The 26,018-nt window shown below is 38.6% G+C and overlaps 2 protein-coding genes across 3 annotated transcripts in view; one reads left to right on the top strand and one right to left on the bottom strand.

The window, feature by feature from the left end:
* The window catches only part of LOC140744067 (uncharacterized), an 88,404-nt gene that overhangs the window by 23,322 nt on the left and 39,064 nt on the right, over nt 1-26,018 (bottom strand). Inside the window, exon 2 of one of the 2 annotated variants that reach the window (XM_073075528.1) lies at nt 309-5,425. The exons of the other annotated variant lie outside the window; for it this stretch is intronic. Coding sequence (XP_072931629.1) covers nt 4,609-5,424 — 816 coding nt within the window. The 5' untranslated portion in view covers nt 5,425 and the 3' untranslated portion in view covers nt 309-4,608. Of the gene's footprint in view, nt 1-308; nt 5,426-26,018 lie in introns of those variants that run through there. 2 annotated transcript variants of the gene reach the window in all.
* LOC140744121 (uncharacterized) lies at nt 5,975-13,784 on the top strand. Its single transcript, XM_073075599.1, has 6 exons — nt 5,975-5,981; nt 8,731-8,977; nt 9,077-9,703; nt 9,941-10,210; nt 10,628-12,698; nt 13,152-13,784. The coding sequence occupies exons 1-6, from the start codon at nt 5,975-5,977 to the stop codon at nt 13,782-13,784; spliced, it is 3,855 nt and encodes a 1,284-aa protein (XP_072931700.1).

Below are 26,018 nucleotides of genomic sequence, written 5' to 3'. Positions count from 1 at the left end.
AAGACTATGTAAATAAGACATTTTATTGCAATAGATATAAGTCCTACGTAATAAGAATAGATATGTAAGAGTAGGATAGCAATAGAGTGTAAGCATAGAATTGTAAGAGTAAGACAGGCTATGTTAGAAAGGGACGGCAATAGGACGCGGTTGCTGACTGAGCCTGCGCCTGTTGCGGTACCCAAAATAAGTACTTAAGCTCGCCTTTTTGTATGGAAAAATGTGTACGCCTCGGAATAAAAACAAGAAGAAAAGAACTGAAGATTCAAGTTGGAGTTTTATTTGAAAACCCATAATCTACACCATTATATAAATATCTCTGGTAATATTTTGTATAATATACTTTTCTAAAATAGAAAAGTGTCATTGATACGTAGATATTAAACATAGTCAATCGGAAATCATTAAGGATATTCTCGATGATTACTTTTCCAGACAATCTTGGTTTTTATAACCAAAAATGTCTAAATCTAAAGGCTGTTGAATTCATTTCTGATTTTATTTTTATCTATATTCAATCGCACAAACATATACACAAACAACACGCTTAATTCCAATATTACTTCAATTTAGTAAATGAAGAAGGCATTTTATAATGTACCGACGAGAAATGTAAAAAGTGACATATTTACAGGTGACACTTAGCAAGTATATTTTTATTTAAAGTTGAACTTACGTTATCCTATAAAAATACCTAGATATAAAAGTATAGGCACGAGAAATTTCATAATTAATGTGTGCATCGACTATCCTCACGCTAGTAGATATAATATATGTGCAAAAGATATAGTACAGTTACATAAGCGGCCGCACACATTCTGCTATATTTATTTGCATACTGGAGCTGCACACTAACTTGCAATTGGTGTTAAGTGTTAAGTGGTCACTGCCGTTCGTGAACATATATCAGCGACCGCAAATAGGACAGAAAGACTAGATGAAAACAACAGCATTCCATCACTTTTAGGCAGTGATAATGTGGCAGGGCTGGCGCAGTAGACTAATCAATCAATATATAATTCAAGGAATTCCTTTAATTCAATATTGAATGTAAACGAATGTTATTTTGACATTTTTGTGTCCTATCAGCGTCGATATAAAGATAAGGCGGTCGAGCAGATGGTGTGCGGCCACTTTGAAGGCAAGAGTTTTTTTTATAAAAGACGCGTCTCTTACCGCGAAGCGTATGGCACACTCGAAAACTCCCTAACTCGAATAATAGTAGGTATTAAGTCCAAAATTTAGTTACTTAGATGTAGAAGTTTTAATACAATATCTTGTACTTGTCATAAGTAGTATGAATACGATGGTAACTATTAATTAATCAAAATAGTAATGGTTAACTTTTGGTCATATTGTGAGATAAATTTAATGCTTCAAATATTATTAATTTAATATTGGAAAATATTAACGAGATAATATTAAAATTCTTAAATTTTGAGATTCTATTCACTTTTGATTATAATATTAAAAATAATTTTGTAAAATTGGAAATTTAACAAATGTTCTTGTAGAATCATAATATTTTTGTGTAAAACAATATTAATTTAGATGAAAATGACAGCTGAAATTAAAAATATAACTTTATAAATACATTGAAAGTTTTAAATCACTTATTTTGTCTCATTTACTGAACAACCACGAATACTATCGAATCGATTTTTTATGAATATTACAGCTTAAATATCAGTGTTTACCCGCGGGTCAGACTAAACTGATATATTTTTGAAATATACACTTAGTTTTTAAACAAAGTATATATTTCAACCGATGATTATCTTGTTACGTATACGTATTCAATAGTATTTAGTGGTCGCCTCCCTCTTATACAGTACACACAAGCTAGCGCTTCTAAACACAGGCGACTTACGAGTATACACCAAAACATTGTAAAGGAAATGTTGAATGTTCTTACTTTCATACATTTGCGAGATGCAACTCCTTCTCCCACAGTTTCCATTTGCTGGAGTCAGATGAGGGTTGCCAACTATAGAATTATAATTTTCGTAATATTACTGTTTGAGATCTACTTGCCAGGAGTACCAGTGATTTTTATATTAATAACAATTCTTTTCTATTTCGACATTTCCCTTACATACAAAATCAACAAGGACAGTGATAATTATAATAAAAAGTATAATTTTATCTAATAATCTGTAAATATTTTCCAACTACATTTCGTTCCTGTATAATTTGGCAGTATTCACAGATTAAATAGATATTTTGTGCTCTTAATACTAATTGTAATCGAAACAGTTTAATAAGGCATTATTTTTACACAGCTCTTAAGATACATATTTTAGAGAAGATATTAAAAAGTACGGTGAATGTGAATAATAAAATGATTTAATCTGAACAGGATTACAATGATTAATATAAAAATCTTCATGACGTAAGCGATTTTTTATCTATAACACGAGCGACGCTTTCGCGCTCGTGTCGTACAAACGAGACATTAATTTATACTCTGTCCTGAATAACTGTCATGTTTCAGAGTTCATATTTTACGAAATATTAAAGGCAGACATGTAATTGTCTGTCCCATTGTTTCCTTTTATTCTTTAACGTTGGCGCATGAAACAGTAACGAGATTATGAAAAAAATATAAAAGGAGGAAGAATTTTTCATCTGTGTACATTTTGAATCTGTACGAGTTTTCCGCGCGCTCGTTACACTGAATAATTTATTCTGTCTGTGGACAGGTATCACATTCACCGTTGGGAAAGATTTAAAGGATTTAAGGAGCACTAAAAGCTAGGAGACGGAGATTTTGAAATTTTAAACTATATATAGTTTTGAGCATGAAGCTAAGCTCGTGTTTATATAATTCATAGCTTAATAAATATCATTGCCTTAATTTATATAGGTAATTCTTTTCAGATATTACTTGCCATACCAAAATGAAACATTTGATTAGTATAACCTGGCATACATAAAAAGTAAAAATGACTTTAAAATCATAATGAAAACGTTACAGTTATTTGTTGGTTAGTACAAAACTATTAATTAATGTAATCATGTAATGTTTCACCATTTTCATTTTGGTATAACAATAAATTATATTTGGTGCCGAAAAATAATTTCACAACCGCAAAAAAAATGCAATATGAGATCAACTCGAACAAGTATGAACAGTTTAACTGTAAATCCGTTCTTAAACATTATTATATCTTCCTTATTTTTTCGAAAACCCTAAAAATTCCGTCATTTTCAATTGTAAAGATTTTAACATTTTGTTTTTATTTTAACATTTAAGTTTGAGTAATAAAAAAAATAAACATTGTTTTCCAAATTTTGGCACAACTGTTGTGAATTGATTACAAAAATGGTTTGTTTTTGGGCAATTGTGAAATTGATTGCTTAAAAATACAGGCAGGTCGTTCCGAAATGAACAAATGTTAAAATAAATTTCCATCCAAACGTACCTAATTTCGAAAATAAATATATTTTTGTAAGTATTTTTTGTTTCAGTAACATACTTTACATGCAAAAGCTCTAAACATGAAAATATCTAAGAAATAACATGAATTGAATGTAACTGACTTGGAACAACAAAAGATATATGTTCATGTAAGGAAAGTTATCTGAATACTTGCGTCCTATTTTCACAAAAAATACAAGCCTCTGAACCACTTGAAACATAAATAAATTAGGCTTAGTTTCATACATTCATAGTAACATTATGATTTTCAGTTTTCTTTGAATTCGCCCACATTTAACTGTAATAATAACAAGAATAAATCAAGAACATTGAACACAGAACGTATACAGTGAGAAGGTTTGAAGGATATATAACCAGGAGATAAGAGTAATCAGTCTAGCCAAAATATGCAGATAGCACATTAATTAAACATAAAAATCACCGTTCGTTTACAACTGCAATCAATGTTTAGTGACGGCGTAAACCGACGTTCACAAACAACAAAATGTCGAATCACGCTATAAAAATTGCTTCCTTCGTTCTCGTTTTATGACTGCAATCATAAAAGGGATTTTACAATACAACTTACGACTAGAACCTACAAAGATTTGGTCCGTCTGTTAAAATATAAAAGAAAAGCCTTTGAATTGATAACTTACGAATTGTGAAGATGCATGTACGATCGGAACATAAGCGGGGTGTTACGAATGCACAAACACTAGTGATTATAAATGTTTGGTACACAGAGACGTAGTACACTTCGAACCATTATAATGTCCATTTTAATAGGGGTTTACGGTTTTCTAAAATATTGGCTCCCAAGTTTGACAGCTCGTTGAATCCGGCCATCTTGAATTCGGCAAATGCGAAGCTTCGCTTTACTAGATTAATGAATGAAGCTTTATTCCGACCGACAGGAAAAAAAATAACCACGACTTACGTTGGAATGTGTGTTACGTGACCTTTTTCGAGTAATTGTTTGCATTGAATTGTTTGGATTATACTATGAAAAAGTCAAGGTTTAATTCTCGTAATAGCAAATTAGTAGACTTATTTTCCTGCCAGTCGGAGCTTGAATCGATGTGTATAACAATTCAACGAGAAGCAATATGGTTGCCAATAAAATCAAATATAATACTATAAAGCAACAAGATGTACGGAATCAAGGAGCTGTCAAACTATCCCACTCATATTCTCGACATTATCATGTAGCGTCCATCCGATAGGAGCTCCCTCGTGTCAGAAGGTGATCCCGGACTTAAGCTCGGTGCCACGGATGGCGTAGAATACGTATCCTTATTGAATTTGCCCAACCTTCTCTCCGACTCTGAAGTTACCGATATTTCCTCCTCGACTATTTGCTCCAGCGGAGACTCTCTCATGGCGTCCCCGTTCAAAGCGAGTGCATTAACAAATCCATGGGCTCTGTCGGGCGGCGGTTCCGTGTACGTCTCCAAAGTCGGTTCCGGGAGGACCTCGGTGGCTCTCGCTCGTTTCGTGTGCTTAGTATGCATGCCTCCGGTCTCCGCGTCTCTCTCCAGCCTGTGCCCCGAGCGGGAGCGCGTCAATTGTCTTTGAACGTAGTCTTCCAAGGCATCCTCCTCACTCTTCGTTAAGTATTTATGCAGGGCGATCAAAAATATTCCGATACCGAGGGCGAAGAGGCCCGAGCAAACGAGCTCGTTGAACCAGCTCACGGAGCCAATGTTGCTCCAGGAGGTGACGTCATCGGGCAGCCAGCCGGAGCCGATGAGGAACACGCCGAGGACTAGGAAGACGACGCCGAGGTGGAGCATGCCCACCGAGGAGACGACCTCATTGTCGGTAGCGCGGACATTCTTGTAGCGGCGTCGCTCGAGGCTGCCAGTGGAGCAGTGGGGGGAGGTGACGCCGGACTCGGTAGACTGTAGGGAGTAGCGGCGCTCGCGCGCGCGCTGCTGCTCGGCGCGCCGCTTGCGCTCGCGGCGGATGGCGAGCGCGGAGTGCAGCCCCACCGCATGCATCCTGCAAGCACGGGCACGGGTGAGCGGAGTGAGCGACGACGCGGCGGCCGCAGGCGCGGGTAGCCGCACGCCGGCCGGAGTGACCGCCGACCCGTGCCCGTGCCGTGCCGCGGTATCACTACAGAAAAGACTTGATCGCCATGCGATATTAATACGATTTTTTAAGTTTACACTTAGCTAATGTTTTCCCAATTGATCCGATTGTGAACATACGTTTTAAAGTAAATTAATAATTGTCAAATCAAGTCTTTTCAAGAGTCATACCAAAATTACATATTAATAAATATCATTAATACTATTAAATTGTACGTTAGCGGATGATACGCAGCCAAGAATTCGATTAACGGTACGCAAATAGGAATGTAAACGGCTCCAGGCCACAGTTATTCGATTATTTCGAAAACCTCATCAACAGATAATTGCTGGCATTCATGCTCAACTGAATCCCGAGCCGGTAAATTATTCACAGAATTCGTTCTCTATTTTCACCAGGAATCGTAAAAAGAAGCGTAATGTCCTCGGTTAGAGGTTTATATACAAGATATTCAACATGAATGGTAAGTGTCAGTAGCCGAAGTATTCTTGAAAAGTTACTTTATAGGAATTTACTCCCACAAATACACCGTCCAGTCCACATTACATTTTCCAAATAAACCCCATTGAATTTGAACTTAAACGGGTTTTACTGTAATATCAAATAATGATATTCTTCATTAGTTACCAATTGAAATTGATTAATGTGTAATTGATAAACAATATTTGCGACTAACCGTGGACATTGGTTATCGATTTATTGTACGATTTACTATTTCCACACAATAATAATATCTGCGCTAAGTCGCTCGAATTATTCAAAGGGTTCATTAAATACTTGACTTTGGCGAGTTGTTGAGTACCGATTTTACTCTCTAGTCTCATATTTTACGCAATTCAGTGTCAAAGAAGCTGTAAGCAAACAAAGATTCTGTTCTGTGGTTAAGACGCTCAAGTGCTGGATGCTCCAAGCCTCGCTCTTTGTCAGAACTTTTTTTTCAAACCGAAACATCTCATAATTTAACAAGCTATTAAGGCCGGGTTTAAATGCCTCCGCAACAGTCAGCTATTATCTCGTCTGTAACGTAAAGCCAATTTTGTCGCGTAATTTTTATTAACCGACTTCCCAAAGAAGAGACGTTATAACCTGGACTTTGTCCAAATATAACTTTACATAAGTCCACAAAATTAAAACAGAATAGACCTTCTGTGGTATTACGAACAATATTATGTTTTTGATCTAATATAATTATATACATTGCTGCAGTAAAAGATATATTTCCTTGTTTGGAATTGGAGCGAGCCGAAATCGTATCACGCTCTTCTATTTTTTCTTATTAAAACGAAGTAGCAAGTGTGCTGTATGTCGGCCATGAACATCTATAAATTAACTGCAAATAGCCGTATAGATTCACCTGAGACGTGTCACAGGTTCTACTTCTGAAAACTAAGTCGTCTTAGGGGATACTGACTGAACAGAGATTGCAAAAAAGACAGCGGATAAATACGATAGTGCCACTTTTTCAGTGTCGATAACATAAAAATCACCTTGTCAACTCAACTAAACAGCCTAACCGACCACTGTTTTCATAAAGAATCTAATTATTTATGTTATTTTCAAAACATATTTAAGGATTACAAGTTCTCTAGGTTTCGTCGAGTTACCAATAAAATTATATTACATCATACATTTTATAAATATTATCATAAAAATGAACACAACAGGTGGTCAGATAAAGTGGAGTGGCCGAGAGCTACAGTCTCAACGACACTCCAGTAGAGCATATTGACACTCAGGTGAGAGTGGCTATCGATTGCCGTCTAGAGTATTATTTTAGTAGATATTGTCTTAACGGGGGAAAATCGGGCGCCAAGGACGCTTCAGAGAAAAGTACAATCGTATAGAGAATTGTTGACAAGTGGCAATCTCCCATATTAAAATCGAGATGATTTTAAAATGGGAAATTGGCAGAGAGTTTGGAGCTTCTGACTGGATGTATGGGTTAATATCGTGTAAAATTGCGTAATTTGATTTTTGTAATGGTTTCTGTTATAATGTAAGTACCACGGGAAAGTGGGGAGGAGGATTTATTGATTGCAATGTACTGCAAATCTAACGTTTGTGATTTCTTTAAACATTTATAAACATTTTATAGTCTTAAAGTGATTCGGATTGGGTAAAGAGGTACATTTAATTTTGTAACTTAATAGTATGGAAAGAAAAGAAACTATAACGACTTACACATTTTCATAGCGATCACATATCTTCACAAAAAATTTCGCTTAATACCAGGAAATTAATTTGACATCGAAAGTACAGAAAATATGATTATTGTTGCGGACGGCGAATAAATTTAAGAATAGTTGATATATTGTAATTCATATTATTGTTTTTTAGTACGTAAGATTGTTGATTTTATAAGAATATTTAATGTGTATGAAAAATAATGTACAACTATGTTTAAAATAAGGTATTTAATGTAAATAAATAAAGAGAAATAAAAATAAAGTAAAATTAGAAAGAGAGGGACACGAGTAAGCGAGATGCATGATAGAAAGAGAGGGCTATAGGAAGTGAGCGAGACGGGACTGCTGCGTTAGCCCCCCGTCGGTTGTAACACTCACTTTGCCACTTAAGGTGGCTAAAAATAGGGTCCGGCACGCTCCGGAAAATAGAAGAATATTGTAAATGGTCAAGAAAAGAAAATACAGGAAGAAAAGTTCAATTGGAGTTTTTATTGCAAACCCGTACTCAACATTGGTCCTTCGATCGGCGGATACAGAAAAAAGAAGCAACCAGCGCGTCTACAATGAACACACGAAGCAAGAAGACCCACTCCGAGTCCGGCATCGGCGAATCGGAGCACCCTCCGCCAGGTGGGCGGGGGCTGTTCCACCGTATATATGAAGAATCGCCGAGATCGCCATCGACCGCAGTCCTCACCGGGACGCCCGCCGGAACATCCGTCGGGAGGATCCCACCAGGAAGGGTCCTCGAGCGCTCACCTGTACGCAGCACCGCACACCCCGAGCACCCCACGTCGCAAGAGATACCGTCGCGCTCCAAGTCGCCTATATGCCGGCCCACGTCTCCGGCATATAGCGCGGCGCCCAGTATACGTTCGCATCGTTCGTCGGTCAGCGTCGCGGCACGAGTTAGGCTAGTCGAATACGAAGCGGAAAAGGAGCTAGCTGAATTAGAAGAAAGAAGAATACAACTTAAGAAGACGCTAGTAAAGAAGCGGCTAGAAGCGGAAATCTCTGCGATCGAAGCGGAAGAGGGGGGGGAAACCATCTGCGACCAAGAAAGAATACACGACTGGGTGAACAAGAGCCACGAACACGCCGGAGCGCAAGTACACAGGGAACAGGAGGTCCTACCTCCCCCGTTAGAAGTACGGGGGGAGGAACGGCCTCGGCAGAGGGGAAGGGGCATCGAACAATTAGCAAACGCCTTAGAGAAGATGATGCACGTACGACCCCCGCCGCGGCAAACGTCGGAGCTCCCAGCATTCTCCGGGTCCGTCATGGAGTGGCTACCCTTCAAAGCAGCAGTAGAAGATTCGACGCGTCTCTACAAATTCAGCGCCACAGAAAATTTATTGCGGCTTCGAAACAGTCTCCGTGGGGAAGCGAGAGAGACAGTGCTCTCTCAACTGTACACGGCGACTCACCCGGACAGCATAATGAAGACGCTAGAAATGAAATACGGTCGACCTGAATATATCTTCGATAAAGCAATGGAAGAACTGAAGAGACTCCCCAAGGTCGGCAACTCCAGCAGCGAATTAAATGAATTGGCCATCAAGTTACAGAACGTCGTCTACACTATGAAGAGTGTGGACCACCGTGGTTATCTACGAAATCCATTACTGATAAGGGATGTAATGGAGAAGCTAAGCCCTCACCTGGTGAGCAAATGGGCGGAATACGCGGCGATCAACGAAGGGAAGATTGCATACAGCGACGAAATCACAATACTCTCGGAGTTCCTGATGGGTGAAGCAGACAGGGTACTACGCTACACGCACACGGCGAGGAACAGCGCTCCGGGGCTTCTCAGAGGGGAGAGGCCAGTAAGGAGGACAGCACCTCGGGAGAAGGTCTATTCTACGAGTGAATCGACGCGTGAAGAGCGAGCACCTAGCTGTCTACGATGCCAGTCTACAAGCCATCACACTCCGAAGTGCCCTCAGCTGAAGGAACTCACCATCAACGACAGGTGGAATTGGGCGAAGGAACAGCGGTTATGCTTCAAATGCATGACACGAAGACACAGTAGAACCACATGCAGAGCGAAGCCGTGCGGAGTCGACGGGTGTAGCATGCAGCATCACGCCATCCTACACAAGACTGCAGAGCCCGCCAGGAGGGTGGAGACTTCTGAGTGCACAGATCAGGGTGCACCCGCAGCGGTCATGAGCGTCACATCAAAGGTGGCACCAAGAGCGGTGCTATTGAAGACATGTGAAGTAAAACTCAGCGGTCCACGGGGGGAGATAAGGACGCACGCCCTCCTGGACGAGGGGTCTACAGTAACCCTTATAGATGAAGAATTGGCAAGTCACCTCACCAGCGGCGGACCGAACCAACCTCTAAACATAAGAGGTATCAATGAACAAAGAAGAATCGACAGCAAGGCGGTCAAGATTCAAATCAAAGGTCTACACGAACATGAAGCATACTCCGTGACAGCCCGCACGGTGAAGGGACTTCAATTGCATCATCAGCGCGTACCTCAGAACCTGGAGCGGTATGCACACCTGCGAGTCGTAAGGGAGAAAATCAGCACGGGGGAAGCTCGACCTCGCATACTAATAGGCACCGACAATTGGCACTTAATAGTGTCCCGACAGCTGCGCGCCGGCAAGAAGAACGAACCTGCCGCATCAAGAACGAAGCTGGGATGGGTTCTACATGGGTCGGTACCTAGGAGGTTCGTCTACCAGGACCAGGCGGCCGTGCTTCACGTCTGCACGGGCGACATACAGTTACAGAAGCTCGTCGAGTCGCATTTCGACGTGGACTCGCTCGGCGTATCTACGAAAGAGAAGATTAACAAGTACGACAAGAGAGCCAGCGACATCTTCGAGGCGACCGCCAGACGGAAGGACGGACACTTCGAAGTGGGTCTACCTTGGAAAACTGACAACCCCACACTCCCCGACAGCTACGAGCAAGCATACAAGAGGTTACGCACATTGGAAAAGAAGATGGAAAATGAGCCCACATTCAAGAAGGAATACAGCGCTCAAGTGGCTAACCTACTGAAGAAGGGTTACGCAGAAGCATGCGACGGCAACGAAGAAAGAAGTAACGTCAAGTGGTACTTACCTCACTTCGCGGTTGTCAACATTAACAAGCCAAACAAGATACGAATGGTATTCGACGCAGCGGCCAAGATTAACGGAGTCAGCTTGAACGACTACCTGCTGGAGGGGCCCGACTTGTTGGCGTCTCTGATTAAGATCCTGTTTGGTTTCCGCGAAAAGAAGATCGCGGTGACGGCGGACATAGAAGAAATGTTCCTCCGAGTGAAGATACGTAGCGAAGATCAACCAGCCCAGATGTTCCTGTGGCGGGACGAGTCCAGTGAAGCCCCGCGCAAGTACAAGATGACGTCAATGATATTTGGGGCCTCGAGTTCGCCGTACCTCGCTCACAGCGTGAGAAACAAGAATGCCGCCGATTACGAAGAGGGATACCCGGAAGCTGCGCGAGCCATAAGGGAACGCCATTACATGGACGACTATTTAGATAGCTTTCAGTCAGAAGAGGAAGCTATAAAGGTCATAAGGGACGTCATTCATGTACACGAACAAGCCAGCTTCAATCTGCGGGGATGGAACTCCAATAGCCCAGCTGTCCTCGCGAGTATTCCCGATACGAAGAAATCGAAGAATGTCAACGTGCAACTGACGACACACCAGTCGGAGAAGACCCTGGGACTAAGGTGGAACCCGAGCGAAGACACCATAGGCTTCAATACGGACATTAAGAGGGTCCCCACCGAAGTCAAGTGTCAACAGCGAGCACCGACCAAGCGTGAAGCACTGAGCGCCGTCATGTCAATCTACGATCCCCTGGGCCTCGTAAGCCAGTATACGATCACCGGGAAGATATTGCTACAGCAACTATGGGTCAAGAAGGTCGGCTGGGATGAAGAGCTACCTAGGGAGGAAGCCGAAGAGTTCCAGCAATGGGTCGCCGGACTACAAGACATCTCGAACTTGGCCTTACCACGTTGCTACAGCCGTGACATGACTCCGAGCTCAGAGCTACAGCTGCACATATTCAACGACGCGAGTGAACAGGCCTACGCGACCACGGCGTATTGGAGGATCACCCATAAGGATGGCACCGTGGAAGTTGTACAAGTCATGGGCAAGGCTAAGGTGGCGCCGTTGAAGTTACTCACGATTCCCAGGTTGGAGCTACAGGCAGCACTCATCGGGGCGCGTATGGCGAGCACCATCCTGAAGGAACACGAATGGAAACCAGGGCGAGTCTACTACTGGACGGACTCCAAGACGGTACTTCATTGGATAAGGAACGATAAGAAGAAGTACACACCGTTCGTGGCGCATCGACTGGCGGAGATAGGCGAGCTGTCCCAAGTGGAAGATTGGCGATGGGTGCCCACGGCCGACAACGTAGCCGACGACGCCACGCGAATCGAAACGAAGAAGATCACTGGCGCAGACCGATGGTTCACCGGGCCGTCATTCCTGGGCTTACCAGAGGAGGAATGGCCTACCGAAGCTACAAGCAGTGACACTTCAGAAGAGGCGGCGTACACCATCACCACAGACGACATCACGGACCGCATGGGCTGCCTGCCGGACATAACGAGGTTCTCCGCCTACAGACGACTCATAAGGGCCACAGCGCTAGTTCAACTCTACGTACAGAAGCTAAGAACAAAGAACAGAAGCCTGCTGTTAGAAGTCTCCCACATACAAGACGCCGAGCTGCGGTGGATACGACAAGCACAACAGGACTCCTTCGGCAAAGATCTACGTAGACTGCGGGCTGGACAGCACTTACACCGGCATAGTAAACTAGCGAAGTTGGACCCCGTCATCGAAGAAGGAACACTGAAGGCCCGAGGCAGAATAGGAGCCTCTAAGACGTCGACGCACTCGAACCGACCTATAATATTGGATGGTGGTCACCCCTTCACACGCCTACTAGTGATGGACTACCATCGAAACGCCGGACACGCTAACAACGAGAGGGTCGTAAACGAGCTGCGACAAAAATACGTTATATTTCGACTACGACCGACAGTAAGAAAAATGGCTAAGGAATGTCAATTTTGCAAAATAAGGAAAGCAACGCCGCAAACACCGCCACGAGGGGACTTACCAGAAGAGAGGACAAGTCCAGGGCATCGACCGTTCAACTACTGCGGCGTGGATTACTTCGGCCCCCTAACAGTCACTATTGGGCGCCGACATGAGAAGAGATGGTGCGCACTGTTTACCTGCTTAACTACACGAGCAGTGCATTTGGAGTTGGTGTCATCGCTGTCGACCGACTCGGCAATTATGGCACTCCGAAGGATGGCCGCCAGAAGAGGATGGCCACAGGTGATCTTCTCAGACAACGCAACGAACTTCAGAGGTGCTGACGTCGAGCTAAGAAACGCGTACCGGGCATGGGGTCCGGAGCTACATAACTTCTGTCTACAGTATGGAACCAGCTGGCGTTTCATCCCACCGGGGGCTCCGCACATGGGCGGGGCATGGGAGCGGCTCGTGCGGTCAGTCAAGACTGCGCTGAGCACCACACTGAACGAGAAGTCACCCAAAGAAGAAGTCCTTCAAACGCTACTGGTGGAGGCCGAGTACTGTGTCAACGCTCGGCCACTCACGCACGTCTCCGTGGATCCCGCCGACTCAGAAGCATTAACCCCCAACCACTTCCTGATTGGGTCGTCGACCGGGCTGCCGCTGACGGGACCCTGCGAGGAAGCCGACCGCAGCGTGTGGAGAAAAGCACAGGCGCTGGCGGACCAGTTCTGGGGGCGGTGGGTCAAGGAGTACCTGCCGACGCTGATACCTCGAGGACAAGAGACAAGGGCATCACGACAACTACGGGTCGGCGACCTGGTCATCGTGGTCGACAACACGCTACCCCGCAACACATGGCCACGCGGCATCGTCGAGCGAGTGCACGAGGGACCCGACGGCATCATACGCTCAGCAGACGTGAGGACCCGGGGAGGAGTCTTCAGGAGGCCCGTGGTGAAGCTCGCCGTCCTCCAGATAGGGAGGGCTACGACGGAGCTGCGCCGGGGGGAGGATGTTGCGGACGGCGAATAAATTTAAGAATAGTTGATATATTGTAATTCATATTATTGTTTTTTAGTACGTAAGATTGTTGATTTTATAAGAATATTTAATGTGTATGAAAAATAATGTACAACTATGTTTAAAATAAGGTATTTAATGTAAATAAATAAAGAGAAATAAAAATAAAGTAAAATTAGAAAGAGAGGGACACGAGTAAGCGAGATGCATGATAGAAAGAGAGGGCTATAGGAAGTGAGCGAGACGGGACTGCTGCGTTAGCCCCCCGTCGGTTGTAACACTCACTTTGCCACTTAAGGTGGCTAAAAATAGGGTCCGGCACGCTCCGGAAAATAGAAGAATATTGTAAATGGTCAAGAAAAGAAAATACAGGAAGAAAAGTTCAATTGGAGTTTTTATTGCAAACCCGTACTCAACAATTATGTTTTAATCGTATACATCGGTTAGTTTGTAATATTTACAGATGAAAATATTGAATAAATCAATGTTAAAATCTTAATAAACGAGATTGATATAATATGGATTTACGTTAAAATGATTTACACGGTCGATGGAAATCGCGAGCTGACTCAACGGCGCGCATTAAGATTCAGTGAACTCATATTCGTATTAACAGATTCAGTATACCAAATACATATCATAATTTAAAGAGTGTTTGCCAAGTTGCACAATAATTTTCATAACATCAAATTATATTGTCATTAAAATACGGTAATTAAATTCGGTAATTAAAATTGAACACAATTGATAGTTTATTACAACTTTATCTTCTTCCGTATGTTCAAAATATTGTAAGGTCGTTATGATCTAAAAAACATATATGATAACAAAACATTACATTTTCTTAAAAGATTTCAAAAGATTGTCATGAATTGAATGTCTAATTATGTTTTTTTTTTCAATCCATACATTTGATGTTTTTATAAAGGCGTAAATAACTTTTGAATGACAATTGTGAAACATGTAAAATTATACACGATGTATGTAAAACTATAAATATATGTGAAACTATATGTAAAACTATACCTGCAACTATATCTAAAGAAGAATCAACGTTTTGAGGGTAATAAAATTATTCATCAGCTTGTTTAATAAATATAGGTCAGTTTGTGTGTTTGTAACTATTTATAATGTTTAAGTTAAATTAATAAGTTTTAGATAAGCGCAGGTTAATGGCAACGGATACCGCACAACTTTATATCTCGACAGGTGCTACAGCTACAGGTACACTATCAACAAGCACTGCGGTTGGAGCATCGCCAATTCCAAACCGCCTATCTGATTATGGCAGCCTGGTATTTAGTGTATCCGACTTGGATATAAATTCGAAAGATCTTTAAAGTTTTTTTATTCATACGATGGATATTTCTTTCCGCTTTTAATGTGATTGAACTAGAATCATTTTAATAGATAGGCAGTGTTATTTCAATACATTAAAGTAATGGGTCATCAAATAAATCTAGTTTAATAATTCTATACTGAGCTACACAAACATATTATGCTTTTAGAATCTAGAGCCGCGCATTTAAGCGGTTGTCTGTATGAAAATTAATACTCTGATGAGTTTCGTGGAACTTTCGTGACCAAAGAATTTAAGTTAGGAATTACAGAATAAATGGTGAGCAAATGGTACCACCACAAGGATCGTTTATTCCGCGGCATCGGCCATTAGTCACGGGCTTATCACCCAGTCCTGACCACACTTGGCATAATGCCAGTATCGTCACCTTACTCCAGGCACGATGCACTAGTGGAGTTAAACGAAAATTCCCAGTATCGTATTATTACAGAAATATTACGACCATTACCGATTATTAAGTAACAAATCATAATTATGATTTTCTTGATTCTTTTTCCTTAATTATGACGGTGTTGACAGTTTTCTATTAAAACCATTTATAATGTAATTATTAAGCTGTTACCGATTGGCTTCACTGCAAAAATGATCAAATGCGTCTGATAGTAAGTAGTCAGACGGATCAACATGCAATAGAGCTCTTTAGAGCAGAAGTTACATCTTAGAATTACTAATAATATGACAAAAAAGTGCACTATCTGTTATGTACTGGCAGCAGTGACCGGGCTATCCAACTGATTTTAGGTTATCATTGCCACGCTGAGGTTGTTTAAGTTGGAAATTAGCAAGTAATGTTGGCGTGCCTCACTTTCCGATCTCCGCAAAAACATGATTCTAATCAAGAACACTTAGTTTAACACTATTGCTAGTCAAATTAGCAATAATTCCGCCTTAGTTCAACCTTGAAGAGTTATACTATCCATAAATGTTACAAGTTTTTTACCTTAAGAAACTCCCAATATACTCGATTATTTAAAATTAAATTTTATTTAGTCAATAGCAAAACAGTTCTAGTTCTACAACCGTAGGTCAACAGATCGTGAGTCAGCTGCAGAGCTCTAAATCCGTTGCCAATCGATACCCACAAGTGCCGCTCGCGTCTTCACAACTGGAGTAATAGCTCCTAATGTAGACTTCTAAAACGTGTTCTGTTGTAGCTCGCAAGGGATTTTCCGGAGACTTTACAATGCCATTTCACTACTATTTATAAAATGGGTATTGGTTTTTATTTTATACAAGTAGAAAATTGGTTTCAAATCAAATCTTAGTATGTGGTGTTCTCTGCCGCTATATAAGAACTTGTCGTATTGTGTTAGTTTAAATTAGTATAACTATCATATGGTAACGAAAAAACTTCTAAGTGCGTCTAATGGTGGACGGAGGCGTTATGTTACTTTCAATAAAAACAACTTATAACGTATTTTAAATAGAGATGTAGTTGAGTGAGTAAAGATATTCACAAGTTCTGTATATAAAAATCCGTCGACAAACAAACTCGCGCTCTCCACAGATATCCGGATATAAAAACTTATTTGCTCTACATTCAAAGCTCACTCAATCGCGACGTAGCGCAAACACCGCGTATGATTAATGCGTTTCATCGTTTCATTGCACGTTTATTGCCGTGTGTAAACAAATATTCAGTTTGCCTCATATTCGTATTTTTATCCGAGAGTACTTCCCGTAATGAAAATATTTGAGTTAACGTATTTATTTAATTTTATGCTTCCTCAATTTGTATATTTTGAGAAGCGAACGAAAGTTTATTTATAAAAAATCGTATTAGGTAATTAAACATAATTAATCTGGTACGAATTTTTGCTATTGTATTTTTTATTACTTTTTATTTTTCGACGTTTCATGTTCACTAGTTTGATACCATTAAAAAGAAATAGTTTCAATAAAACCATTTCGGTAGATCCAATAAAACCAGGAAGCCATAAATATCGGATCACATATCGTTATCGTTCGATATAAAACGTGAAAGAACAACAGTCCATCGCGGCGGCCGCGCGGCTATTGTTATTGTTAGATCGTTCGATTGCTTGCTGCGAGCACCGATGTTTGCGTTATTCTATTTCAGCTTCTCCATCTATTGTAAACAAAACGAATGTGCTGTCATTGTACCCCGGGCTTCGTTTTTCAGAACGTGATGCAGAAGGAGTTGTGAAAAAAGTCAAAAAAGTGAAAATCATATATCTACTTACCGATTTTATGATTTTCCTGTTATGCCCATTTATTTGAATGTTTATTGCGCTATTATAGTAAGGATGTTTATTGTGCGATTAGAGTGTAGTTCATAAGATAGGTCTATTTATGAATTATTGCTATAAACTTTTGTTGCCATGCGAGCTTTTAAATTTTTTCAATAATTGTGTTATGACTTTTAATCAAGAAATTTTCTTACTTATTATTTATGTTGGCGTACATCACTATAATATTGGAAACCTTGTAACAGAGATTAAGCACAAAAGCATTTAATATGACAAAGAGGCCAAAACTAATGGAATTGCACGTTCACTCTTATTACTCAAAATGTCAAAGACAGTGTAAGCTTAGAAGATAAATTTGGCGAAGACACTTGAAGTTAAGTTGAGTGCTAAGGACTCTTGTAATGGCCGCAGACAACTGAGTGGCACTAGGGGACAAAGCTTAGGGCTAAACAGCTAGATATTGTTTCATTTATGAGAAGAAATGCGTCCTTTTAGATAGCAATATCGGAATTCGAAAGTAAATATTGGTTTGTATATGTAAGGCGAACATACTTATATGAAGTGTTTCATTTTATTCCTAGTAGTCAATAGGTTGCAAAGAAATTGTGAAAATTTTAAGTTGGGATGGGTCCACTGGTGTCTATTTAGGTATTAAATATTATTAATTCACTATCAATTTACAAAAAAGGAAATCTAATGTAATTATGGGTTACTAAAGGTTAAGAAGTAAAATAAAATTTTGTACAGTAATTATGTTTTCATACCAATGGATCAGGCGTTCATTAATTGCAAGAAATAGAAAGACACGCCAAGTGTCCGTTTAAAGTTTTCGTAAGTAATACTGTGGTAAAGTCATGAAAGGTCATTCAAATAATAATTACCATGGCCTGGAATAGATGGTCAGGAATGGTTCAATATGTTCAGCATTGCACACTGAATAATATGTTTATTGCATTATATACCAAATAAAATTTTAGATCGCAATTTCATTCGCTTATTTCGCTTGTCGAACGCCAGATGCGATATGGAAACTCAGTTATTGAAATGTCGATAGCCAGCTAATAAATTCGTTACCGAGCTATATTGACGAGGTTTATTGATTCACCACGGCATGCACATCCATCGCGTTCTGCGCGCCTGGTACCGCTTAATTAAATTCATACTATTATTATCATACAAAAACCAACAAACAGACAAATCAATTGAGTTTGTTATTTATTGCGGTTTTTAATCTAGTTTACGATACATTAATCACTCGTTCTGTTTTGTATGTCATGATATATTACAAGTACTCGACATCAATATAAACATATCTAGTTCTACTGATTTAGTACTTGGGATTTTCCAATTAGCTTTAATTTAAGTAGGCATTCTGACGATATTGCACAAACAAGCACCGCAGTTTTAGAAATGTTCGCCTGCAATGAATTTGAGCGTAATCAACGTAGAGCCTTTTCCTGACATTGGTTCAATACTATTTAAACCTTACAATACCCAACCCTCTGAAAGTAATGAAATTAATGGGTTCATGTGTTAAATAAGTAAAAAGCTTTCGACCCAACGTTCAGAAAAATGAAATAAAATTTACATTTGCGTTTAAAAATGGTACAGCAATTAAAGTCGGGCAGCGGGGCAAAGCCAAGAGGTCGTTGTTAAGAGCGGCCTCTTGCAACGCTCTCAGAGGTCTTAAATGTGTGTTTATTGCGACATTTTGTGTCGAAACAAACGGCTGGATTTATGAGGAACGTTAATTCTTTACTCTTGATTATACGACTTAATTGTTTTGTTACATTAAACCATTACGGTTTTTCTCGCGATAGTATATTTTGTTAAATGGTAGAATACTTCGTAATTTAACTGAGGCGTGACTACTGTACTTTCTGGCTGAGGGTGTCTTTCCACACAAGATGTGCGAGATAGCTAAGTTATGGATGTGTGTCAAATCCAAAGAGCAAAGCACTCAGAACGAGTAACTGTAACTGACGGAGTTATTATTAAATTTGTAGTTGATTATAGGCATCTATGGATGGCAGTGACGTATAAACACATAACTTCCCAAATCAGAGATGTATGTGCTTAAGACTTAAAATAATAGGAAGCCAGAATGACCAGGATATCACTGAATTTCGCATTCTCAATCTTCCAACAGCTGGGAATTCTCACCAGGAAATAAGCTCATCCACTGCGACAAGAATACAAATAGCTCGTTGAGGGCAATTTGCATACTGATAGGGATAATGGATGAAATTGGAGGAGGTCGTTCTAGAGGTTATTAGTTATGCTCAAGAATTCAGTGTTATAATTGTGAATTTTCCAGCTTCACAAGACGTAAAAAGCTGACTCTGGTGTTTAGGATTTTGTACTATACATTAATATGATTATTTGTTCTTTCATTCTATCTAGTGAAGACCAATTACTTATTCGTTAATTTCATTTGTACCTTAAAATAGCATTATTTTGAGAACTAACTTCTTTTAAACTATTGTTGTCATTATTGTTCGTAATATAATTCATAAAAAATCATTTCTGTTCGTACATTAAAGATAATTAGTAACGGTAGAGTTAAAATACCAATTAAAATGAACGAAAATACTGTCTTTATACTCTTATCTATATAAAGATTACTTAATGATACAAACAGAAGCATGAACAATTGAACATAGTAGGTATGGACTGAGAAAATGCCTCACATCCTTTCCAGTTATGAAAACGGTGAACGCATAAACGCGCGTCCCAATTTTGCGTGAACTGATTCACGGGGTCCTTGCCTCCAAAATGTAAGGTTAAGGACTGTTTTGTTTACAAACGGAATCATATTCGAGAGTAACTGCTCCGTTATCGTTTGTAACATCAAACGCGACACTATCCCGTTTACGATTCAGAATATTAAACGAAATCAAAAACGCGGAATGTTTAATTTTGTTTGTTCCTGTTTGTTTCTTTAAATGGATTTCGAAATGAGTTCATAATAAAATCTTTGAGATCAAAATATTAAGATTACAAATTAATTCATCTCATTACCGGTATAAGGTTTGCCTTCCCGAAATTAAAACATAAATACGTAAGATGGATTAGGTACATATTTTTTTGTTTATTTTTGGATAATTAAACACTGTGATTGTGATAAATTACATCTATACTATTGCTTTGGAAAAGACTGTCTTTTCCCGGACTTTTTAACTATTAGATGGTAATTTAAGCAAGTATAGTAGCCGTTAACCATAGTTCGTAAGAAGGGCATAGTCTGCGCCAAACTGTTAGTCCACTCTGCAGTTGTTGCGAGCAGGTGTAGCCATACAATTTTCTATGGCATCGCGATTCATTTTTATGTTCAGAGCGGACTACCAGTTTTACGCGGACTATAACATATGTGATACGAGTTAAAGTACGGTTTATATATAAGTGATAGCCCCACGACCGCCTGTCCGTTTGTTAGCGACTGCTAGCAACAGCCAGGACGACAGCGCCGTTTGTCGAATTTTCTCATCTATTGCTGATGACTGGCGGCAACGGTTAGCGGCAGTCTTTAGCTGTCTTTAGGTATTGCTGCTTTCGGGTTTCTCTACAATCACGTATATTTTTTGTATTCAGGGATAGCACCTCGTAATAGGTGACATTTCTATCGAATTTCGTTTTAAATAACGATTTCTATGCACGCTTGTACCTATAACACGACAATTTCATTAAAACAATCACTTAAGAACTCAGTAATGGCATGGGTTGATTATTTTAACACATTAATAAGATAATATATTGAGAGTTACATAATCAACGGGAGTTTTTAGTTTTAAACTATAAGTATTATTGGGAATACTTGCTACTTATTAACATACGAAGTGTCGTATGAGAATTAACTATATGTGAGAAATCAGGTGTTCTAAACCATGAATTCTAATGAGTGTTTTATCTTACGTATTAACATTTCGAACCTTTGACTTTACTAACATTAGAGAGCAGCTGAAAAATTAACATTTTACATAAACTGAACATGACCCGAGAAGAAGTGTCCATGAATAATATAGAGCGCCAACGTTTGAACCCGGGGTCATCGGCCGCCTTATCCCGCGGGCCATAAACTGTACGGTAGATGAATATAGTTGTAGCTTTTTTTACTTTAAAATGTTATAAAACAGAATATTCATTAATATTGAACTACTTACTTCATACTTACATTTTGGGGAAAAAGTTTAAGTAAAACTTAAACTTTATTTAAAACTAAGTCCGACTGAGACACAAGACTACACAAGTTAATAACCCCCTTTTAAAAATGTATTATTTATACACAGTATTTAATTTCTTGCGTTAATAGGGAAACATTTCCAAAGTAGGTAAGAGTTCAAAAGTATTGTATAAGAATTAATTTGTCATTTGAATTTGATTCTGAATTTTAAATACAATACAAGAACAATACAAGAACAAACGTACTGATAAGTCTACTTGACGTAATATTGTTTGAACAGTCTCATCGGTAAGACCTATGTAAGACGAAGAAGTAACGAACTGAGAAGTAAGTAGTATACTTACATGAAGATTACCGGTACATTCCTACGCCCGACTATGTCGACACGTGTTAATAAAATATTAGATACGCTTATCTACCCAGTGTGAATCAACACCCCCTTATAAGTGAAAATAAAAAATGACTGGTGAATCGACTTTAAAAAATGTTATATCCTGGGTCCGCATTTTTATTTTAATTTTGTATGTGTGTAAAGTTTTTTCGTATCACGTCCATTAAAAATAATAAATGCAATGAAACTGCAGGCAATCTAGGGGCAACATAAAACATTACAGCTATAAGAATAATTTTGAATGGCATTTTCTACTCCACAAAATGATGCTTTTACAGTAATGTACGTTTGATATTATGGGTATTGGTGCACTCAGACTTGTCTAAATAGTGTCGTTTACTCGGGGGACTTCGACGGCGTCGACGTAATGTGTTTTGTGTGTTGGGGACAAATTATTTTTATTGAAAACAGTACGCCGAATAGCTAAGGTTTCTTAGATGTCTGGACTTAAAATGTGCTTTGAGACCAGAAGTATATGAAGAAGTAAATCGATACCTTAATTCGCAAATTAGCCAACTCCACTTTTTGTCAAAATATTTGTTTTTTTATTTATTTTGATAGCAAATGGCGTTAAACGATATCAAAATAAATAAAAAAAACATTTCGACAAAAAGTGGAGTTGGCTGATTTGCGAATTAAGGTATCGAAATATATAATATTAATAATAAATAACGCTTTGTACATTATACCTAACCTCCAGATCTCCAAAGCCGTAGTTATCTTAAATATACAAAGACCCTTATACCTATACTCAGACCACGTAAGAAATAAACGCACGATTTACATATTTCCTTGACGAACCCCGAAATCTTCGCACGTGGACTGGTATAGTGCCCCTTGAGCTACGTGAGTCGAAAATATTACTTTTTAATCAAAATATTGATTTGGATATTGTAGGAGAAATTTTGATGAAATTTATTTTTCATTAATTTATTATTAATTGTTGCATAGCATGTTGATTTAATGATACGTAGTATCTATATAAGGGATCTATATAAAATTGTAGAATATTTTTTACGGTTTAGTGACTAAGAAATATACTTACGAGGAAATGTTTGTTTAGCCAATAAGCCTGTGGATAACCTGCGTTCCAGGTGTTCCAGAGCAGTTGCTTTATTCAACTCCACGCTGGCAGGCCCCCAACATTGTTACTATATCACATTCATTTTTATCGTTCGAAACTACTGGCGCAGTTTGTGAAAATGTGAATGAAATTTGTACCTATAAGAATTCCGTTTATGCTATAAGAATAGCAAATTACGTGCAGTCCAGGTGGGCTTTCTATGCTGTCATTGCAGTGGTGGATATTATCTATCATAATCATTTCCCTGTTTTCGACTCGTCTATACATCGTCTCTCAAATAGTTCGGTCACGCAAAACTATGAATTTTACCTTATTTGTGAATTCCATGGAAAACTCTCAGGCATGTAGGTTTCTTGACAATATTCACTGGATGCCGATTCCTAATGCGAGAGTCTAGTATTCATTTGATATTCACTTGCTTCGTTTCTAAGGATTTTTGATAATCGTTTAAAGTATATTACTTAATATACATATGTATACTAGCTGAACCGGCAAACGTTGTGTTGCCATATAAATAAAAAAAATGTTAAGGGTGAACAACCCTTATCACTTATGGGGTATGACAAATAGATAGTAGCCGATTCTCAGACCTACTGAATATGCATATAAAATTTGGTTAAAATCGGTAAAGCCGTTTCAGAGGAGTACGGTAACTAACATTGTGACACGAGAATTTTATATATGTATATAATGTTGTCAGCGGCGTCCGACCGAAATAAGATATCTTTTTCAAGTCTAAAATCATTGAAATTTCTATTAGAAGGCATATCAAAGCAGGTCTCAAATACCAATGGTATATCTTTTATACATTTACTCTCAAATTTCTATTTTTCAATATTAAATCCTCGGTTTGGATCGATTTATACCAAGGACAAATGAATAGACAATTCAGAACGTGAGCACGCTTAAAATGGTTACTGATTAGTATTAAATATGCACCATTTGATTACTAAAACGGTTTGGTTGGTAAATGGAAATGCCGCGCGTTTTACTAAGTCTGCTAGTAAATTTACATCGCCGAAATCGTTTTTTGGCAAAAGCTTCATGAATAATTCATAAAACCCTTTTTCAAAACATGCTGATAAGCGCGTTACAAACGTTCGGGAATTTCTTTCATAAAAGTCATATTCGTTGAATTTTCTACGTATTGTGTTTTGTTAGCTGTTATAGCTGTAGCTGTTTTTGTAGTAAAAACTTCTTTAGCTGCGTTGTACGCTTTTTTTGACGGGTCAAAATTGTAAAACTCGCGTCAGGACACGTGATCTTGATCGAAAATTTGTAAGACGTAGAATGACAAACTTTTTGATGTAATATAAATTGTCATGTTCGTGTGCGATAGTGCAATTAAAAAATGCATTTTACCTTTAATCAATCAATCAATTTGTGCAAAAATATTCCCTAATCATTTCAAAATATCAAAAAAATGCACAACGTTAATTCAAGTTTTTACTTCTGCCGGCACTCCCGGAGTGCGGCCAGTTGTTTTTTTTCAGTAAAATACTCCACACGTTTTGAGCTCATATACATAATTTAGCAAATAGTCGTAAAGATATTGATCACTCAGCTACCTACAAAATAAGTATAAATCATTTCCAGAAGTCCGAACAAGTATTATAATTTGTAAAACAGGTGCAGTTCTATATTAAAATATCTCATCTTGTGTTCTGAATCCGTATCCAGAACAAATCTGTAGTGATTAATTTCCAGAGGAAACGACGATACGTCTCATTAGATTTCATTTCAAGCATGCAGTCGAAATGCAAAATGAAATTTCCCGTTAGTAAAACGAATGTTATACGAACGGTTGAGAGATCTAAAACTATTAGTCTCAGTAACTATCTTCGTACGTTATTAATGAAGTATTTTATGGATGCCAACTGTAATAAGTAGCAAATAGAAATGTGAATCTATTTTGTTAAGTAGCAACAGGCCTCGAGGTAGGTAACTAACCCCACAAGGAAAAATATTAACAAATACATTGTAATGCCAAAGGAATAAGTTGGAATGTTATGTATTTATTTTATGCTATGTTACGTATTTATATCTTCCTTCTTACCCTCCATGAATCGTTATATTAGTTCTGGTATAGACATCTAGCATACAAAGATATAAGTGTGGAGGTCCTGTCACAGTAATATTTCATTAACTTCTACCACATTTTAAATACATTTCAATTTAAGATATTAACAGTTTAAAATTCAATGTACTAAGGATATATAGAGTTAAAATTGGTATTCTTGTAAAATAACAGGTGTTCCTTGCACAGTTAGGTACGATATAGCTGTTTATCTTCCAACCGCAGAGCTCGTAAGTGTTCTATCATTTAGCGAATAAAACACCGGAGTTTGAAGGGAGAATAAAATTAGCAACTGTTGTTACTTCTTACAAAGACGTCAGCTTGAACCGCTTTCAACTTTGTACAGCACTGAGCACTTTCCACAGAATAAATACGATGTATTTCGTTTATTTTGTTCTTTAGAGGTCTGGTTTTTGGTATTATTCTAAATGAAATAAGATATACCTAACATAACGTTAGGAAAATAAATATAATTAACCATAAGGTAATCACAGTAAATTGAGATTAATTTGAGTGTATGCAAAGCGGATTTACTTTCACGATAAAAATGTATTTTCTTTTTTTTTAGTCATAGTTTAATGTAGTTTTTTGTGTGTTTGTGTATGTATTATGTTTATTTTGGATATACATATGCATGAATTACATAAAAAACCTTCATTAAAAACAAATGTAGATTTATGGCCACCTACCGAACATTTTATGGCGATTAAAATTATTATGATTAACAACAACGATTTAGCATTATTTTGATTAACAACAACTTTTTGTATTTTTATTTATTTTATCTTGTAAATATCTAGTTTTTTTAAATAAGAAGATATTAACTTGTCTACTTGAGACACGAATAGTTTCATCGTACTTTATGGGGTAGTGCTGCCAACTACCCCATTAAAGCAGGAAGTCTTAAATTTTCTTTAGAACATAAGAAATTTGGCTCCCAAACA

This window comes from Epargyreus clarus, unplaced genomic scaffold (genome assembly GCF_041222505.1).
Source record: "Epargyreus clarus isolate Ecla_fem2 unplaced genomic scaffold, WU_Ecla_fem_2.2 ptg000008l, whole genome shotgun sequence".
NCBI lineage: Eukaryota > Metazoa > Arthropoda > Insecta > Lepidoptera > Hesperiidae > Epargyreus > Epargyreus clarus.
The sequence above is the reverse complement of the archived record's forward strand: the minus strand, read 5'-3'. Positions and strand labels throughout refer to the sequence as shown.

Excerpts from the sequence above, each read along its gene's own strand:
- LOC140744121 (XM_073075599.1), top strand. Across the intron at positions 9,704-9,940 it reads AATTGGGCGAAGGAACAGCG|CGGTCCACGGGGGGAGATAA; the intron begins GTTATGCTTCAA and ends AGTAAAACTCAG. Across the intron at positions 10,211-10,627 it reads GTACCTCAGAACCTGGAGCG|CTACGAGCAAGCATACAAGA; the intron begins GTATGCACACCT and ends ACTCCCCGACAG.